This window comes from Trichosurus vulpecula, chromosome 8 (assembly GCF_011100635.1).
Source record: "Trichosurus vulpecula isolate mTriVul1 chromosome 8, mTriVul1.pri, whole genome shotgun sequence".
NCBI lineage: Eukaryota > Metazoa > Chordata > Mammalia > Diprotodontia > Phalangeridae > Trichosurus > Trichosurus vulpecula.
In genome coordinates this window covers 83314343-83333401 of record NC_050580.1, presented here as the reverse complement: position 1 = coordinate 83333401, position 19059 = coordinate 83314343, and the positions used below count along the sequence as shown (strand labels likewise).

At 42.5% G+C, this 19059-nt stretch overlaps 2 protein-coding genes across 2 annotated transcripts in view; one reads left to right on the top strand and one right to left on the bottom strand.

Moving 5' to 3' along the window:
• Window positions 1-2687, bottom strand: part of IDE (insulin degrading enzyme) — a 111959-nt gene extending 109272 nt beyond the window's left edge. The window contains exon 1 of the mRNA XM_036734627.1: window positions 2468-2687. Within this exon, the coding sequence (XP_036590522.1) occupies window positions 2468-2565 (98 nt within the window). The 5' untranslated portion in view covers window positions 2566-2687. The remainder of the gene's footprint in view (window positions 1-2467) is intronic.
• Window positions 2688-16522: 13835 nt separating this feature from the next.
• The window catches only part of KIF11 (kinesin family member 11), a 57202-nt gene continuing 54665 nt past the window's right edge, over window positions 16523-19059 (top strand). Inside the window, exon 1 of the mRNA XM_036735693.1 lies at window positions 16523-16599. Within this exon, the coding sequence (XP_036591588.1) occupies window positions 16523-16599 (77 nt within the window). The remainder of the gene's footprint in view (window positions 16600-19059) is intronic.

The following is a 19059-nucleotide window of genomic DNA, read 5'->3' as shown; positions in this document are numbered from 1 at the left end:
GAGTGAAAGAATAAGATATCACATGGCAATCTGGTATTACTTGCCAGGTGACTTGTACAAATACCAAAGTTCTAGAGGAGTATATGGGTTGGAAATAACAAGACGGATGGACAAAGAAAATAACAAGAAAATCTTCATGGAGGTGCCCTCCAGACTCCTCCCACACACTTCAATGGCTCTTCCACAATGTCGCCAGATGAATTTTCCAGAAATGCCATTCTTATAGCATCGCTTCCATGTCCCAAAACCTTCATAGCTGCCTATAAAATAAACAACAAACTGCTAAGCATTCAAGCTCTTCTTGATTTTCTTCATCCAACTAGTTACACAAGAGCAAGGGATTTTAAAGACCTTCACAATACTCAATATACTCCCGCTATATACTACTCTATGGTCCGGACAAACTGGACTTTTTACTGATCCTCACACACAACAAATTCTTCATATCTCCAGTTTCCCCACCTATGCATTGACTGACCCCCACGCCAGCAGCATATTTTTTTCTCATCTCCTCCTCTTAGAATCGCCAAAACTCTGCTCAAGTGCTATCTTCTATAGTGGTGGTGTGACACTGAAATAGAACTGAGGGCCACTAAACCATACATAAGAATCCCATAGACTACATACTGACTTACTTTTAAAGTGTAATATTATCTATATTTTATTGTGTTTTTATTTGTTATATTAAATATTTCCTAATTACATTTTAATGTGATTTGGGGGTGTTGTGGGCTACAGGCCTAGTGTCTGACACCTCTGTTCTACATACAGCCTTTTCTGACCTTCAACTATACATCCTCCTCCCTCTAAATTTACCTTGTATTTTATTTTGTACATATTTTTATATGTACATCTTATCTCCCCAGATAAAAAGTAATGAGAGCAGAGGCTGTTCAAGGTCTTTGTATCCACAGAGACCAGGACAGTTATCTGGAACATAACAGAGACTTAATATATGCTTGTTGATTGAAAAACTACTTCAGTAACACTGGTCTAGTCTCCTAACGACATTCCATACCTGTAAAACCCTTCTCCATACATCTGAATCCTACTTTTCTTTCACTTAAGGGGCAAATTCAAATCCCACTTTTTTCTTGATGCCTCCTGATCATTTCTGAAATGCTGTAGAGCTTAACTGGCTTTTTACTCACTGGCACCAACATCAATAATCATTTTGTTATCTTTCGTGTGCCATCCCATCTTCTCCCTACTACCATGCAAAATAAACCTTACACATGTCGCTAATCTCTCACAGGGATTAAGCACAATGTTTTGCACTCAGGGTCATGTGACAGAAAGACTCTTAGCGCTGGAAGAGTCTAGTCCAAAGCTCACATTTTACAAATGAAGATACTCAAGCCCACAGAGGCTGAGTGATTTGCCCACATAACAAGCACCAGAGGTGAGATATAAACCCACACTCTCTGACCCGATTCAGCACTCTTTTCCACACTGCACACTATTCCCTGCCTTCCCAAAGTAGGTGGTCAATAATTGACTGATGAAATCCTACACAAATGTTTTCCAACAGCTGTCGGTGAAAGAACCACTTAACGCTCTAAGGCGTCTATAAAGAACCAACAAAATTAACTTTTTGTATAATAGGATGGGCAATAGGAAAACCCCACACCACCTCGGATTCCCAACAGAGCACGCCGTTCCTCTTGGGAGACTCAAACCCTCCTCGTCTTTCTCAACATGGGGAGGGCTTGGGGATGCCCTTCTAAGGTCTCTTCCAGATCAAAAGCCTAGGAGACTGAGGTGCAAACGGGGAACTGGGAGTTGGGGGAAGGCAAAGGTCTGGAGGAGCCCCGCGCCGCCGTGGCCCGGGGGAGGGCGCAGCGCCGGGGCGGCTGGCGGTCCTGGCCCGGGCAGTTCGCGGCCGACCCGGCCCAGCTGCAGCAGCTCCTGCTCCTCCTCCTCTTGCTCTTGCTCCTCCTCCTCCTCCTGCTCCTCCTCCCTACCTGCTTCTCTTCTGCTCAGGTTCTCTTCCCCTGGGAAAAGTCAGATTCCGTCAGTGGAGGCTTTTCTTTCAGCGGTCGGACCCGGTCCCACCGGAGGGGCATAACTTGGCCCGACCCCCGCCACCCCGGTCGCCGTACTTTGCTGCCCGCCACAGCGCGGCGCTCCTCGGCCTCCCCGCACCGGCCTTGTGACATAGTCCCCGTGGCGACCCTAGGTCACACAAGCGGCGGACCCGTGCCCTCCGCTCTGCCCAGCCCGCCAGGGCCCTCGCCAGGCCCGCCCTACCCGCTGCCCTCCCGCCAGGCCCGGGTTCCTCGGCTTCGCCCCGGCCCGGGCTCACGAGAAGGACTGCGGCCGGCTGGCCACCTCGGGAGCCCGGGGGCCAGGCGGCGGGAGCCGCGGGGCGGGGGCTGCGGAATCGCCCCGGCAGCTGCAGCCCCAGACCCCAGCCGCCCTCCCCCTTGGGCCCCGGCGCTGCGGCCCGCTCGAGCCGCCCGCTTACCCCGAAAGATGCTCCCCGCAGAGGCGAGCGGTGAGGACGGGGAGGAAGGTCGTGCCGAGCGCGGGGTGCAGCAGCCGCCACGCTAGCCCGTACCGCATACCCCAGCGCCACCGCCAGGAGCACTGGAAACGCTTCCTCCTGGCGCCCGGAGCTGGCCCAGCCCACTGAGCATGCTCAGTCGGACAGCTCGCACCACCCCCCTGGGCCGGGCGCGAGCGCCGCGGAGGAGGTGGCAGCGGCAGAGGGGGCGGAGGAAGAGCTCAGCCGGGGCCCAGGGGCGGGGCGCGGCTGCGGGGGATGGGGCGCGAGAGGGCCTGCTGGGTCGGCGCTCGGGCGGGGGAGGCGCAGAGCAGCATCGGTTCTGTCTCAGAGGTTGCTGAGAAACAGGCGAAATCCAGCGGAGGGAGGGCTGGGGGCGGGGGCTGGGAGAGGGAAATGGAGTATTTGCGGGGGAGCGGCTTATGGACATTCTAAAAGAAGGGGCTGTGTATTTGGAGAGACGCCCCCATTGGCTGTTGTGGGCCAACGGAGGTGAAGGTGTTGGGACCGGGCGCGTCCACATCCGCGCTGAAAACCAATCACCAGGCTTGGTCCTGCATGCGGACTCCCCCTAATTAGTCCGCGGTTGTCCACCCGAATAACGGCCCACTGGCTCCCTCTAGGGTGAAAGGAGATGCCAGCGCTGGCTGCAGGAGTCTTCTGCGTGTGCTGGGTTCCTACAGCCAAACATTTATGAAGTGCCTGATTTGGGTTTACGCATGGTCCTTAAAAAAGATATCTAGCCCGCAATCCCCAAGATATCTAGAGAGGTTTCAGCGATAAAAATTTACATTCCTTTGGGCAGAGCACCTGCACCTGTGAGGGAATGAGCAGAGCACCTGTAAGGGTATGATACCTATGTGGACAGTGGCAAAGGAAGGAAGAAGCAAACTGCATTGCCCAACTGGAAATGTCCCAGTGGGCAGCTCCTACTACTCACAGATTGTTGTTTGTCCTTCATTCTCAACCCAAATCACTCTGGCTGTCATTGAATGGCCAGTAATAGGTCCCAGCCCAAGCCTCACTTGGTCTTTGAGCCCTGAAGGTTCAGAGTGAGTGTAAATTAGCAATTGTTTCTGTTTTGACCAGAAATCCTGAAGGTCTTCACCTCCCAGAATGCTTTTTTTGATTGGTAAAAGAGGCCATTCTCTGTCTCATTTCTTACCTAGCCTTAATCACTTGATTGAATGAGTGTTGCCTCAGTCAAATTGAGACCTGGTATAGACCTCAGTTTAAAAAGCCCAGGGTCTCCCATTGCATTCTGGGCCATCTCCAGTCATCTTGATTATATCTCACCCCTGGACCCAGATGGCTCCAGAAGAGAGAGTGAGGCTGGTGACTTTGCACAGCCCTCTCTCTCTTAAATCCAGTTGACTTGCAAGTCATGGCATCACCTTCCTAACGTTGTAGTCCTCTTTGAGAAGGAAGTTCCTCACCTAATATTAAATGCCTATTGTGTGTGGGTATGGGTGGACCAGGCACAGTGTGGGGACCAAGAGGAGATTGAAAGTTTAACTAAGACAGTTTTAGCCTTAATGAAATTTACAATTTATTAAGATGATAAAAGGGCAGCTAGGTGGTGCAGCCATGCCAGGAGTCAGGAAGTGTCCTATTCCCTAGTTGAAATGAGGCCTTAGACACCTACTAGTTATGTGACCTTGGATAAGTCACTTAACTCTGCCTCAGTTTCCTTATCTGTAAAATGAGCTGGAGAAGGAAATGGCAAAGCACTTCAATATTTTTGCCAAGAAAACCTCAAATTGGGTCACCAAGAGTTGGAGACAACTGAATGACAATGAGATAAAACACAAATTCAACCATCAAATACAATATAACATAAATGCATCATAGAATTAACCTCCCAAATCCTACAATATTATATACATGAATTGTAGAGTTAACCCCGCCCCCAAAAAGTGAAGTCCAAGGAGAAAGGTCCTCATAAATCAGGAAAGGCTTCATGAAAGAGGTAGCATTTCAATTAGCTTTACAAGATCGTAAGAATTCAACAGTTCGAGAGAGAGAGGGAGGACATTTCAGAAATGGAACAAGAGGAGTAAAAAGGCAAAGAAAAGCCAGGTTTTTATTGCTGAAGCTCCACTGGAAACCAGCCATTATAGCCATTATGTTCTTCACTATAGATCTGATTTCATTGTAAGGTAGAGCCACCCTGGACTCTATCCAAGGGAATTTCATTACTGAAGCGCCAAAAGGACTTTATTATAATGCAGTTTCACTTATAAGGCAGTCTCATGGCATGGATCTTGAGTTGTAGTGAGGCTCCAGGGCTAGAGCATACACCCTTGCAAATGTAAAAACACTTTGAACTTAGTACCCTACATTATATGGAATAGGCATTTTAGAGCAAGACTCCATTAGGATACTTTACTGCAACCTTTCTGAATATTTTAAGTAAGGAAGTGATTCACTGTAAATATATTGGAATGTATTAGCAGAAAATAGCTGCAGAGTGACATTCTGCATGATATCAATTGACTAATCATCCAGATGAAAACATGATAATAGTAATCTATTGGTTCACTTTCAAGTAAGTGCCTGCTTTAAATATCAATAAAAAAAAATCTTCATAGCTCTTACTAGACTTGTTGGTTTTCTTGCCTCCTATGTTGAGTCTCCGTTTAGTAACTTAAAAGCAGGGAAGTTCTGAGGTTTCTACCTCCTTCCTCACATCTCATCATCATTCACCAGGATTTTTTTAACCAAGAGTTCTTTCTGCTCAGCAGTTCTGATCCAGATAACAGTGATAGATGGATATATAGATAGATAGATAGATATTCAAGTATAAGTACCAAATACTTTGATGGATAGATGATTTAATTCACATGAGTTTACTCTCTCTTTTCATGTCTATAATAATTACTCCTTGCCTCTATGATTCTTATCCATAGCTCTGCATAAATCCTCCTCACAGGATCCATCTAATTCACTGTGGCCTCCCCTCATTCTTTTAAATCTCAGAGTAAGTAATATCACTTGAGCTGTCTATCTGTTTCTCACTCATAACATGAACAGACTACAATATTGTAAATTAAAAGGATACTAAAATGAAGGTGTATGCTCTGTAATTATAAGGACTTACTTTAGCTCTAGGAAAGATGTGAAAAAATGCATCTCCCTGTCTTCCTTGGAAAGGTGGGAGACTATGAGTGCAGAATGTTGCATATACTATTGGAAGTGTTTGCAATATCATTTGGTTTTGCTTAACTGTTTTTCTTTGTTACAAGGGAAGCCTTGCTAATTTGGAAGAGGCAGGAATTGTGTATAAGGAAATTACTGTGGTCATAAAAGAAAAATGGAATCCATAAAACTAATCTTAAAGACAATTGCTGAGTTTGGGTTCTTTTTGGAAAAATTCTGTAATTCTGACTTTCAATCTTAATGAATGAAATTTCACTTTTATTCAATTCATATGATCAAGCATTTCTTAAATGGTTGCTATGTGAAAATTTTACTCTAACTGGTGATATTAACTCTATTAATAAAATTGAACTACACAGTAGATGATGGATGAGAAAACTAATCCAACAAGCTCACAAGCAAACACAGTGCAGGAAGGGGCTGTCAGAGCACAGCTATCCAGATATACTATAAGCAGAGCTGTAAATGTTTCTATCATTTTGAAAAGAAATTTGTAACTATACTCCAAAAGTGATTAAATTTTGAATATTGACCCAGATTTTATACCCAAAAAAAGGACAGCGGAGAAAGGACCTATATGCACAAAAATATTTGTGGCAACCCTTTTTGTGGCAGCAAACAACGGGAAACAAAATGGGGTGTACCCGTTAATTGTAGGATGACTGAATAAGTGATAAACAAATGTAATGGAGTATTATCGAATTATAAGAAATGATGAATATGATGCATTCAGAAAATTTGAGAAGACATCCTTGAAATGATGTCAAGTAAGCAGAATCAGAAGAACAATTTATATAATGATCAGAATAATGTAAAGGGAAACAATTTTGAAAGACTTCAGACCTCCGATCAAAGCAATGACCAAATATGCCTTCAGAAAAATGATAATGAGGCATGCTTCCCATCTCTTGGAAGAGGTAGGGTAAAGTTGCAAAATGAGACATTTTCAGACAGGACCCATGTGTGGATTTGTTTTGCTCGACTATACTTATTTTTACATGGGAGGGTTTCTTTTTTCTGTGTGTGTGTGTGGAGGGGATGCAGTTGGTAGGTAGTGTGATGATGAAAAAAACAAAAGAAAGTAAAGCATATCAAAAATATTTTTAGAAATACACAAAACAGACCATAATGAAGTTCACAAGTGAACACAGACAAGCAAGGCAGCTTTGTTTCTATTAAATTTAATATACCCTTTTTTAAAAAGCAACATAACAGAAATTCACAATTTCACATACTATTCTTTTCTGGTCTTTGTATATTAAAAGTTGATGTTAAATTCATAATATAAAAGGAAATAATTTTTTTAAAGGAGGGGCAGGTGAAAAATGGAGGAAGTAAAGACAACTTATTCTAGGAGTTGATGAAAGTTACGACAATAGTTTGAAGGAATGAATGACAGGGTCAAGTTAAAGGTTATTTAAGGATGGAGGAAATCTGGGCATATTTGTAGACAATAAAGAAAGTACCAATAGAGAGAAACTGAACATTATGGAAATCTGAGATGACCAAAGGGGCTAGCTTCCAGAGAAGATGGGAGGTATTGAATCAACAGCATAACTACAGGTGTTAGTCTTGGGAAGGAGAAAGACCATCCTCCTCTTTGTCAGAGACTGAAGCAAGAGAGAGATATGGGGATTCTGTAGAGGAGTTTTGAGGTGTAGAAAAAAGAATGAGAAAACTCATGATTGATGGCCTTCATTTATCTCAAGAGGGAGGGAGGAGGGAATAAAATAAAAAGCCTATGAGGGAGAAGAGTTTTGAGCAGCCACTTTGAAACACCAACAGAGAGCTAATTAAGAAAGAATTAAAAGAATGATTTTGCAGCAATGAGAGCCCAATCGAGATCAGATAAAAATAAACTTATAGGGGAACCAAAAAATATGATTGATTATATGACTGTGTGTTTGGGGTGGGGAGAAGGAGAAGTAATGTGGATAGTGATGGTAACCTAATGCTGTTTAGCAAGGCATGGGCAATGAAAGGAAAAGGGGACAAGGAATTCAATGGTGAGGAACTCTGGTCAATATTGAAAAGAAATAAAGGAAAGTAAAGCCAAAACCAGGGTGATGGATTTGGAAGGAGGTAGGAGATGAAGTATAGGTCGTACACAATGAATACATTTAGAACTAAGGCATTGGGAAAGATGAAAGTACAGGATGTTGTATTAAGAAGAATTTTAGAGTTCTGTATCATGGTTATAGAATAATTATATAATAAGTATAAAATAATTATATAATTATATAAATATATAATAATATATAATATTGTATATTATACATTATTTATGATATATAAATATATAATTATGGAATATAATAATAATAATTATAAAATAGAATAATTATAATAATGGGTAGTAGTGACATCAAAGATAGGGACATTCCTGTATGTTGATGAGGTGGAGTGAAGGTCACAGCAGATGTTGAAGCTGATGAACTAAGAGGCCAAGGTTTTTGATAGATCAACTATATAACTTCCTGTGTATAAGAGCAGGAATCGATTGAAGAGGAAGACTGTGAACCAGGTATTGAACTCATTGAGATAGAAAGGAGAATAACCTGAAGACTGAGAGACAACTACAGCCAGGATTTGGACAGAGTGATATAGGCAGATGGAGTAAATTTCAAATGAGACGTGGTTACTGACTGACAAATACAGGAGAGTGTCTGAAAGTGGCAGAATAAGGAATATTCCTTATGAGGAATAAGTTTACTCATCCTCCTGACTCAAGGTGTTGGGAGCCATTAAAAAAAAGTGCATCCAGTACTGGAGAAGGTCGCCAAAAATAGTGGTTTGAGGTGGAAGTGGAGGGAAGAGAAAGGGAAGAGCTAGGTTTTCCCTAAGATTGGAGTGTGAAAGAAAGAGGTGTGAAAAAAAGGAGAAAAGCTTGGTAACAAAGAGAAATAGTTTCAAGGGACACAACAGAAGGGTAGGGATCTGTACCTCAAAGTTAACATTCTTTAAAAAAATAATATAAGCTGCTTGTCTCTGCTTAGTTTACATGTACATGCTGATGCTGTATCCATTGACACAAGGTGACAGAGCCTAACATGACACCAACAGTAAGGGCAAAAAATATTTGGAAGAACTTGCTCCTCTGTTATTAACTAAAGTAGTGAACAAGTGAAGAAGGAAGTCTCAAGAGGTTGAAAATATTATGCAATCATTGATATGGTGAGCTTGCAAGCTCTTAAAGTCTGGTGAAAAACACATGGTCCACAATGAAGTAATTCTATCATTGCAATGGAAAAGGTAGATGTACCCTTAAGAAAGTAATATCAGCACCAAGAGTTGAGACAGGATCACAAGCTAGAACTGTAGGTAAAACTGAATAAATTGAATGTTGAATATGCAACTAGCCTGATCATGAAACAAGAAATAAAAACTGTTGTCTTGCATATTCATCACTAAAGTTTCACTCTCACTGCTCTGCAAGCCCTATCAAGTCCAACCAAGTTGGAAAGGCTTCAGAGACAGGTTAAGTAGAGGTCCAGCAATGGATGACATATCCGTTGTCCAAGGACCAGCCTTGCTGATTTGGAGAGGTCTATCATCAGAATGTTTGTTGCCACTGGGTAATAAATCGCTTTTGGTCATAGTACTCAGGAAGGCTATCCATTTAGACATTGAGAGATTAGGATCTATAACCCTAATGCAATTCAATAAGTATTAATCTGTATAGACAAGTCAAACATGCATACAAAATGCATACAAAATAATTGGGGGTATGTGAGGGAAGCACTAAATTGGGAAGGGAGAATTGGGGAATGCCTTTTGTAGAAAGTTACCCTTTTGTTGAGCCTTGAAGGAAACTAGGACTTTCTCTAGGAGTTTGGGTTTGAAAGGGAGGACGGATATGGGACAACAGCTTGAGGGTTAAAGGAAATTTTTTAAAATTTTCTTTTCAAATAAATACCATCCCTCCTACCTTTCCCCCACCATTGAGAAATTAAGGAAAAACAAAACCGTTACAAACACGTATAGTAAAGTAAAAAAAATTTCAATTCAAAAACCCCAAACAAAACAAGTATCAATCTGCTGAATCTATCACCTCTCTATCAGGAGATGGGTAGCACATTTCTTCATGAGCATTGTAGAAATGTAGTCGGTCAGTTAATTGATCAGAGTTCCTAAGTCTTTCAGAATTTTGTTGTCTTTACAATATCATTGTTATCATATAAATTATCCTCCTGATTCTGCTCAGGTTATTCTGTATTGGTGTTCATACAAGTTCTTCTAGGTTTCTCTGAAACTATCCCCTTCATCATTTCTTATAGAAAAATACTATTGTCACTTTCATATAAAATAACTTGTTCAGTCATTCTCCAATTTATGGGCACTCACTCAGTTTCTAATTCTTTAACAACACAAAAAGAGCTGCTATAAATATTTTTATACATATGAGTTACTTTTCTCTTTTATCTCTTTAGAGATCTTGTAGGGATATTGCTCAGTCTATAGCATTGGAAATAGTTCCAAATTGCTTGCCAGAATGGCTGGAGCACTTGACAGCTATACCAACAGTGAGTCAATGTACCTGTTTTCCTACAGCTCCTCCATCACCTGTCACTTTTCCTTTTTGGTCAACTTTGCCAATCTGATGTGTGAAAGGTAGAATCTGATAATTGTTTTAATTTGTATTTCTCTAGATAGTAGTTTTTTGCATATATTAGTGATAATCTGGTTTTCTTCTTCTAAAGACCACCTATTCATATCCTTTAATCATTTATAAATTGGGGAATGGCTCTGATTCTAATATATTTTAATTGGTTCACTATACATCTTGAAAATGAGGCCTTTATCAGAGAAACTTGTGACAAAGATTTTTCCCATCTACCTGTTTCCAAGGGAAGGGATTTTTTTTAAATGGGGGAGATCTAGTTGGTCATTTAGTAAGTCAATAAACATTTATTAAGCACCTAGTATGTACTAGGAACTTAAGTACAAGGGATACAAAAAGAGTCAAAAGACAGTTACTGTTCTCAAGGAGCTCCTGATTTAAGGCGTGTTTGCAAATATTAGGGAGGAGCCAGTGGCTTAGGGAGAGATTGAAACTTAGGGAGGTAGAAAGAAGATACTTTAAAGAGACAATAGAGGATAGGATCAAGAGCACAAAGAATAGGATTACCCTATACTTGGATGCCCAGAAGGAGTTCTGAACCTTCAGAGGGTATTCTGTCCTGGTGGAATGGGTAGGAAACGATCACAATGATGAAAATATAGTCCTTAAAGTACCAAAGTTTGTTTGTTTTTTTTTTACAAATGCCCAGATCCCACATAATACCTCATATTCTCATATTCTATTCTGCATTATAGTTATAATATTTTTTGTTTGAAACTGTGATTTCTTCAGTGTAGGGAGCTCCCAGTAAGGTAATTACCTCCTGCTAAGGGCAACGGTTCTGAGATCTAGAGTCTTAGAGGACTGCCTATGGTATTAAGAGGTTAAATTGACTAGTCTTAGGTCCCTCAGATATATGGGTCACAGCAGGAACTGCATGTCTTTCTGAATTCAGTCTTTCTAAATGCAAAGTCAACTCTCTATCTCCTGTATCATGCTGCCTCTCTCTCCAGTTACTGTATACCATTACATATTTCAGGGCAGGGACTATGAAGTCAATTATTATTTTCTATTTCTCTCTCTGCCAGCACATAGCAGGTAAACTCATTTATATAGCTCTGTGCTTTCATCACAATTCCCCTAAGGGCAGTAAAACAGATATTATTTCTATTTTACAGATAATAAGTCAAGTAGAGGCAGGTCAAAAAGCATTACCTTGTGCTAGGCGCTGTCCTAAGTGCTGGAGATACGAGGGAGGGAACAAACATTTGTTAAATGCTTACTAGGTACCGGGCACTATGCTAAGTGCTTCACAATTTTTACATCATTTGATTCTCTCAGCAGTTTTGCCAGGTAGATGCTATTGTTATCCCCATTTTACAGCTGAGGAAACTGAGGCAGGTAGAAGTTAAGTGACTTGCCCACAGTCACACAGCTAGTAAGTGTCTGAGGCCAAGTCTGAACTAAAATCTTCCTGTTTCTAGGTTCGGTGCTCCATCCACTGTATCACAAAACCAGGTAAAAATAGTCCCTATCATCAAGGACTTCACATTCTAATGGGGGAAACAATATGCAAACAGCCATATACACGCAAGCTATGTACAGGACAAAGTGAAGCCATTCTCATAGGAAAGGCACTAAAATTAAGTGGAATCAGGTAAGGCTTCTTGCAGAAGACAAGATTTGAGCAGGACCTGAAGGAATCTAGGAGGTAGAGATGAGGAGGGAGAGAATTCCAGTCATGGAGAATAGCCAGTGAAAATGCCAGGAGTTTGGAGATTGAGTGTCTTGTTCAATAAATGGCAAGAAGGCTAGTCACTGGATCAAAGAGTAGATGGACGAGAACAAGGTATAAAAAAATCTGGAAAGATAGGAAGGGACCAGGTTCTAAAGGGCTTTAAATGCCAAACAAAGAATTTCGTATTTGATTCTGGAGGTAATAGGGAGCCATTAAGGTTTATTGAATAGGAGGATGACACAATCAGACCTGTGCTTAAGGAAGATCAATTTGGCAGTGGAATAGAGGATGGAATCGGAAAAGGAAATGGCAAACCACTCCAAGATAACTCCATGGAGAGCATGGTTCATGAAGACTTGGACACAACTGAATGATTGAGCAGCATCAGAGGATGGACCAGAGTAGGGTGAAACTTGAGACAGGGAGACCAATCAGCAGGCTATTGTAATAGTCCAGGGGTGAAGCGATAAAGGCCTACAGCAGAGTAATTGCAGGGTAAGAGGAGAAAAAAAGGGGCCTATATGAGAAATAGTACAACATGGAATCAACAGGACCTGGCAAATAACTGGATATGGGGAAGGAGGAGGAATAAGAGTAAGAAGTCCAAAATGACCGCTGGTTGCAAGTCTGGGTGATTAGGCAGATGAGGGTGCCCTCTATAGTAACAGGGAAATTAGGAAAAGAGGAGCATTTGGGGGGAAAATAAGTTCCATTTTGGACATGTGCTTAAGATGTCTATTGGACATCTAGTTTGAGATGTTGAAAAGGAAGTTGGAGATCTGAGACTAAAGGTCAGAGGAGAGATTAGGGCTGAGATAGTAATTGAAACCATGGAAGCTAATGACATTACGAAGTGAAATAAATCAAAGGAGAAGAGAAGAGGACCCAGGACAGAGCCCCGGGGGACACCCATCTTTAATGAGAGTGACCCAGATGTAGATACAGCAAAGAAGACTGAGAAGGTATGGTCAGATAGGAGGGGAACCAGGAGAGAACCTCAGCAAAAAACTTAGCAAGGAGAGGGTATGGGAAGAGGATAACCAGCAGTGTCAATGGCTGCATAGAGGTCAAGAAGAATGAAGATTTTTAAAAAGCAATTTGATTTGGCAATTAAGAGATCACTGATAACAGTGAGGAAGCTATGGCTTAAGTCACTTGCCCAAGGATAAACAGCTTTTGTCATTGTTCAGTCATGTCTGACTCTTTGTGGTCCCATTTGGGGTTTTTTTTTTGGCAAAGATACTGAAGTGGTTTTTGGTTTCCTTCTCCAGCTCATTTTACAGATGAGGAAACTGAGGCAAACAGGATTAAGTGACTTGCCAAGGCCCACATAGCTAGTAAGTGTCTCAATTCTTCCTGACTCCAGGCCAGGCACTGTGACCACTTTGCCCCCTAGGTGCTCGTGGACACACAGCTAGTGAGGATTAAAGAAGTATCTTGAAGCTCTGTCAATGAACCAAGTTAGGCACTGTGCTAAGTGCTAGGGATAGAGACCAAAAAACAAAACAAGTCTTTGCCCTCAAGGAGCTTACATTTTAACATCATAAATATCAGATATATATGGAGTTGATACAAAGTAATTTGGGAAACAGGAAGGAACACTAATGACTGGGGAATCAGGAAAGGAGGGAGATTAATTTTGAAAGCAGCTAGGTATTTCAAGTGGCAAAAGTGAGGAAGGAGAGAATTCTAGACATAAGGACGAGGATGTATAAAAGTGTCCAAGAGAGGACATGGAATGTCATTTAAGGGAAACTGTAAATAGGCCAGTTTGGTTAGAACACAGTCTGTGAATATGAGTGTGATAGTAATCTGAAACAAGGTAAAAAGTAGATTGGAACTAGATTATAGATTTCATAAAACCAAATAGAACTTTATACTTTATCCTAGAGAGAAGAAGGAGCCACTGGAGCTTTTGGAGCAGGTGAGACCTGAGCTTTAAGAATACTGATTTAAGAATATCAACTATGCAGAGTATGGATTAGAGATCAAAGAAGCTGGTTGCCCAACAACTAAGTAGAAGGCTATAGCAATAGTCCAGTCAAGAAGTAACGAGGAGCTGAACTAGGGTGGCATTTTTGTGAATGGGAAGAAGGAAAAGATATCCTAGAGTTATGGAGAGAGAAATGACACTGTCTGGCAACTTATTGGTTATATGAGGGAGACTGTGAAATTATGGTTCTGGGTAACTTTTCAAATGGTAGAGCTCTCAATTCAAACAGGGAGATTTAAAAAAAAAGATGGTTTAGGGAAGAAAAATAATTTCAGTTTGGGGCATGTTGAGTTAGACATGTTTCTCAGACAGCTAGTTCAAAATATCCAATAGGCAATCGGTGAAGGAAGACTGGAACTCAGGGAAGAGACTGTGGCTGTATATAGAGATGTGTGAATCATTTGCATAGAGATTTTAATCGAACCCCCAGGAACTGCTAAGTCACCAAGTGAGAGAGTATAGAGAGAAATGAAAAGGTCCAGCACAGAGTCTTGAAGATCTAACGTGGATGAAGATCCAGCTGAGGAAATGGAGAAGGAATTGTTAGACTAATAGGAGGAGAACCAAGAGAAGTCTATCAGTCAATAAGCATTTATTAAGCACCTACCATGTGCTTGGGAAAGAAATTCCCTATTCTCAAAGAGTTCACAGTCTAGTCGAGGTGACAACATGCAAACAATTATGTATTATATACAGGACAAATTGGAGATAATCAACAGAGAGTAGGCACTAGAATTAAGGGGAATTGGGAAGGGCTTCCTTTAGGAAACAGGATTTTAGCTGGGACTTGAATGAAGCAAGGGAAAACAAGATGCAGAGATGAAGAGGGAGGGCGTTCCAGGCATGAAGGGCAGCCAGTTAAACTGTCTGGAGTCTGAAGATGGAACATCATGAAAACCCAGAGCACTCAGGAGATGTTCAATTGTCTCAAATGCTGTAGGGAGGTAGAGAAAGATTAGTACTAAGGAAAAAAAAAATGACCAGATTTGGCAATTAGGAGATCACTTTGAAGAAAGCAGTTTTAGTTGAGTGAAGTTGGCTACCAGATTGCAGTGTTTAGAACAGATGAGAAGTTAATGAATATAGATAGATTTTTCAAATATTTTGGCTAAACAAGGAGAGACAAGATTATAGTTAGCAGGGATGGTAGGATATAGTGAGGGTTTTCTTTTTTAAGGTTTAGGAAGATATGGGCATCTCTGTGAGCAACAGGGAAGAAACTAACTTTTGTTGTGTCTGACCCTCGTGACCCCGTTTGGGTTTTCTTGGCAAAGATACTGGAGTGGTTTGCTAACTCCTTCTTCAGCTCATTTTACAGATTTTGAGTTAAATGAGGCAGTTAAGTGACTCGCCCGGGTCACACAGCTACTAAGTGTCTCAGGTCACATTTAAACTTGGGTCTTCCTGACTCCAGGCTGCATGCTCGATCCACTGTACCACCTAGCTGCCGCAAGAAACTGATAGGATTTTTTTTTTTAATTTTTTCATTTAATAGTATTTTATTTTCCAATTACACGTAAAGATAGCTTTCAATATTCATTCCTGTAAGATTTTGAGCTCCAAATTTTTCTCTGTCCTTCCCTTCCCTCCTTCTTCCCCAAGACCGAAATCTGATATAAACTATACATGTACAATCAAGTGAGGATATTCTCTCTCCAGGAAGCCCAGACGTCTGTTGGGACCTTCTGAGGAGAAAGGTAAGGAGACACTTGCTCCGCAGTGCAAACGAAAGCCCTCTGAGTAAGAAGTCCAAGTGTGGCTTCCAGAAGCCAAGGGCCGCCTCTAAGCTTCAAGAATATCCCCATCGTCACTGGTTTTGGGACAGTCCACGCCACAAACCCCCAACAGCCGATCCAGCAGCCGGAAGAAGCGACCAAGGAAGCGGAAATCCGGTAACGGGCAGTGCACGCCGGTATCTGTAGGCAGATGGAGAAAGACCCAGGAATTGCGCAACTTCCCTCTAGTTGCCGCACTGATCGCTGGGGCTTGTAGTAAAAAGAGCAAAATGCTTGACGCCTGGGCAGGACGGCTGGCTCACTTGGGTTTCTCTTCGCTTCCTGGTGTCTCTCACAGTAAGCATCGCAAAGCACAAAGATGCAGTTGGCTTACGTAGCCTTTTAAAAAAAGTCCTCTCCTCCTCCCGTTTGTCTTCACGGCTGCCATCTGTAACCTGTGTCGGTCCCTTTAATTTAAATCAGTTTCCCATGGCGCATTGAGCGCGGGGCCCTTGTGATTGGTCCGAAGAAATCCCACGTCCAAGATTCAAATCGTGGCGCGTGAACGTTTGTTCTGCCCCGGGGAGGAGGAAGCTGGTCCAGAGCTGCGTTAACGAGCGGCTGCTCTGAGTCCGGGGACCCAGAGTGAGGTGAGAGCCCCGCCGGGGTCCTGGGCTAGTAGTGGGACTCTCCTCTGCCTCGCCGGTCGCGGGATGGTGGTGTAGGGGGTGTTGGGCGCTCCCCGGACGGGCCCGGGCCGAGCAGAGGAGCCGGACGCGGCTCGAGGTTCGGCTCTAACCCGCCCTTGCTTTTTTTTGGTCGGGTTTTAGGTTTCTCGGCGGGGCCCATCATGGCTTTCCAGCCGAGTTCCGTTGGCAAGAAGAAGGATGAGAAAGGGAAGAACATCCAGGTGGTGGTGAGATGCAGGTAGGAGACGCGCCAGATTTCACTCCCACGGGTTCGCGTCCTTAGGTGGGGCTGGGGGGGGGAAGGAGGCTGAAGGCCCCCCTTCCGGGCTGGAGCCCGGCAGGGTCTGGGGGACACTGTTGACATTTGCGTTTGACCTCGCGCGTCTTGTTATTGGAGCCCGGAAAACCCCCAGGGTGTTAACCGTCTACACTTGCTCGGGTGCCTCTGTGGCGTCTGTCATCTGAAACTGATCCGATCTGGCTTTCCCAGAGCAGCAGTGGACGCTCACCACCAGTACGTGTTTGTTGTGCTGTGGGATTGCCTTCCTGCATGTCACGACATCCCGTGACGTTTGGGGCTTTGGCAAAGGGCAGAATCCCCTTCCCACTCCAGATCTGCGCTGCTGGATTTACCCGTGAATCTGGTTTTATTGTGCTATTAAAAATTGTTTTATTGAGGGCTTTTTTGTTAGTTTTTTTTCTTTTAAAGAACAGTTTGTTCTTGAGCTGAAGCTTACCCCCTGCGCTTACCCTGGGACATAGTAACCACTTAATAGATGTTTATTGATTGATTGTTTAACCTTTTAATTTCTATTAGTATTTGCTTTTGCGTGTGTGTGTGTGTGTGTGTGTGTGTGTGTGTGTAGCTAAGTAGTGAAGTGGATAAAGTACCTTGCGTGGAGTCAGGAAGACTCCTCTTCCGGAGTTCAAATCTGGCCTCAGACGCTTACTAGCTCTGTGATCCTGGCCAAGTCACTTAATCCTGTTTGCCTCAGTTCCTCATCTGTAAAATGGACTGGAGAAGGAAATGACAAACAACTCTTTGCCGAGAAAACCCCAAACGAGGTCAGGAAGAATAATACAGGACTGAACCAGGACAAAAGCTTTGTGCTCATGGGCAAGTCACTTGGGCCTCAGCTTCCTCGTTGTTATCTGTGTCTTCTTACTTGACTGAAAAACAACCAGTTTTAAAGTTAAGGACGCTGCAGCTCTGGCAGGTTAAGTGACCCCGGAGTCACAGGTGGGAGATTTGAACCACAGTTGCCTGACTCCAGAGTCAGGGCTCCTTCTCCTATACCAGGATGACATAGTGGGGCCAGTTTGTGTCGTCTGAAGGGGAATGGAAGGGCATTTATTGTTCATATTTTGACTTAAAATAGGAGGTCGGTAGGTGGCCCATAGTGGCAAGAGTGCCAGAATCGGGAAGACTTGCATTCAAATCCAGCCTCAAAACACTGAGTAGTTGTGTGATCCTGGACAAATCACTTAACCTCTGTTTGCCTCAGTTTCCTTTACTGTAAAATGGGGGTAAAGATAGCCCCTGCCTCCCAGTGTTGTCATTGAGGATCCAATGAGATGATTTTTGTAAAGCACCTGGAGCTATAGTGCTTTTGAAGTATGTAATGAGTTGCACGCATCTCTTATGAAACTAATCACCCTTTTTCAATTACAGTCTTGTTATATCACATAAGACTAAAAGCCAAGGACAAAGGACAGTGGTTTGAGAGGGTTTTAGAGTCTAGTGAGTGTTTATAGGTATAAGGGATAGAATCTCAAAAAACCAGAGTGAAGATTGGATAGAGATGGGATGCTACTGAGAGCAATCTGTTTAAGAATCAGGGAAGGGATGATATCAAGAGCAGTTGGCCACCTTTTTTCAACAGATGCTGGAAGAGAGAAAGAATAACACATGATTTCAAGGTATAGTAGAAAAGCTAAAAAGAGGAAGCTCCTAGTGCACAATCTCTATTTTCTCAGCAAAGTATGATGCAAGATCCTTAGTTGTAACAGTTGAGAAAGAGATGGTGTGGGAGGCTTGAATAAAAAGTAGGTTTGGAAAATCCTCACTGATAGAAAATCAATTAGGCAGGTGTGAAAGACTGGCTTATGGTGGTTTTGCTCTATGGTTCATGCACATTGAACTACTCAGTCCCCACGATATACCCTGTACATCCCACATTTGTGTCTTTGTTTAAGTTGTTTCCTAGGTCTGGAAATGTTTTCCCTTTCCTTCTTCATCTGTTAAATTCCAACTTATCCTTTTAAATTTTTTTTTCCCAATTACACATAGAAACAATTTTAACATGTTTTTCTAATTTTGCGTTCCAAAATTTGGAACTCTCCCTCCTACCCCTCCTCATTGAGTAGGCAAGCAATGTGACATATGTTTTACATGTGTAGTCATGCAAAACACATTTCCATGTAACTCATTCTGTGAAAGAAAACACAGACCCCCCAAAAAAAACCCAAGAGAAATAAAGAAAGTAAAGAAAAAGTATCTTTGATCTACATTCAGGCTCTACCAGTTCTTTCTCTGGAGATGGACAACACCTCTCATCATAAGCGCTACAGAACTATCTTGGATCATTGTATTGCAGAGAATAGCTATGCTGTTCATAGTAGATCATCATAAAATATTGATGTTACTATATACAATGTTCTCCTAGTTCTGCTCATTTCACTTTGCATCAGTTCACAT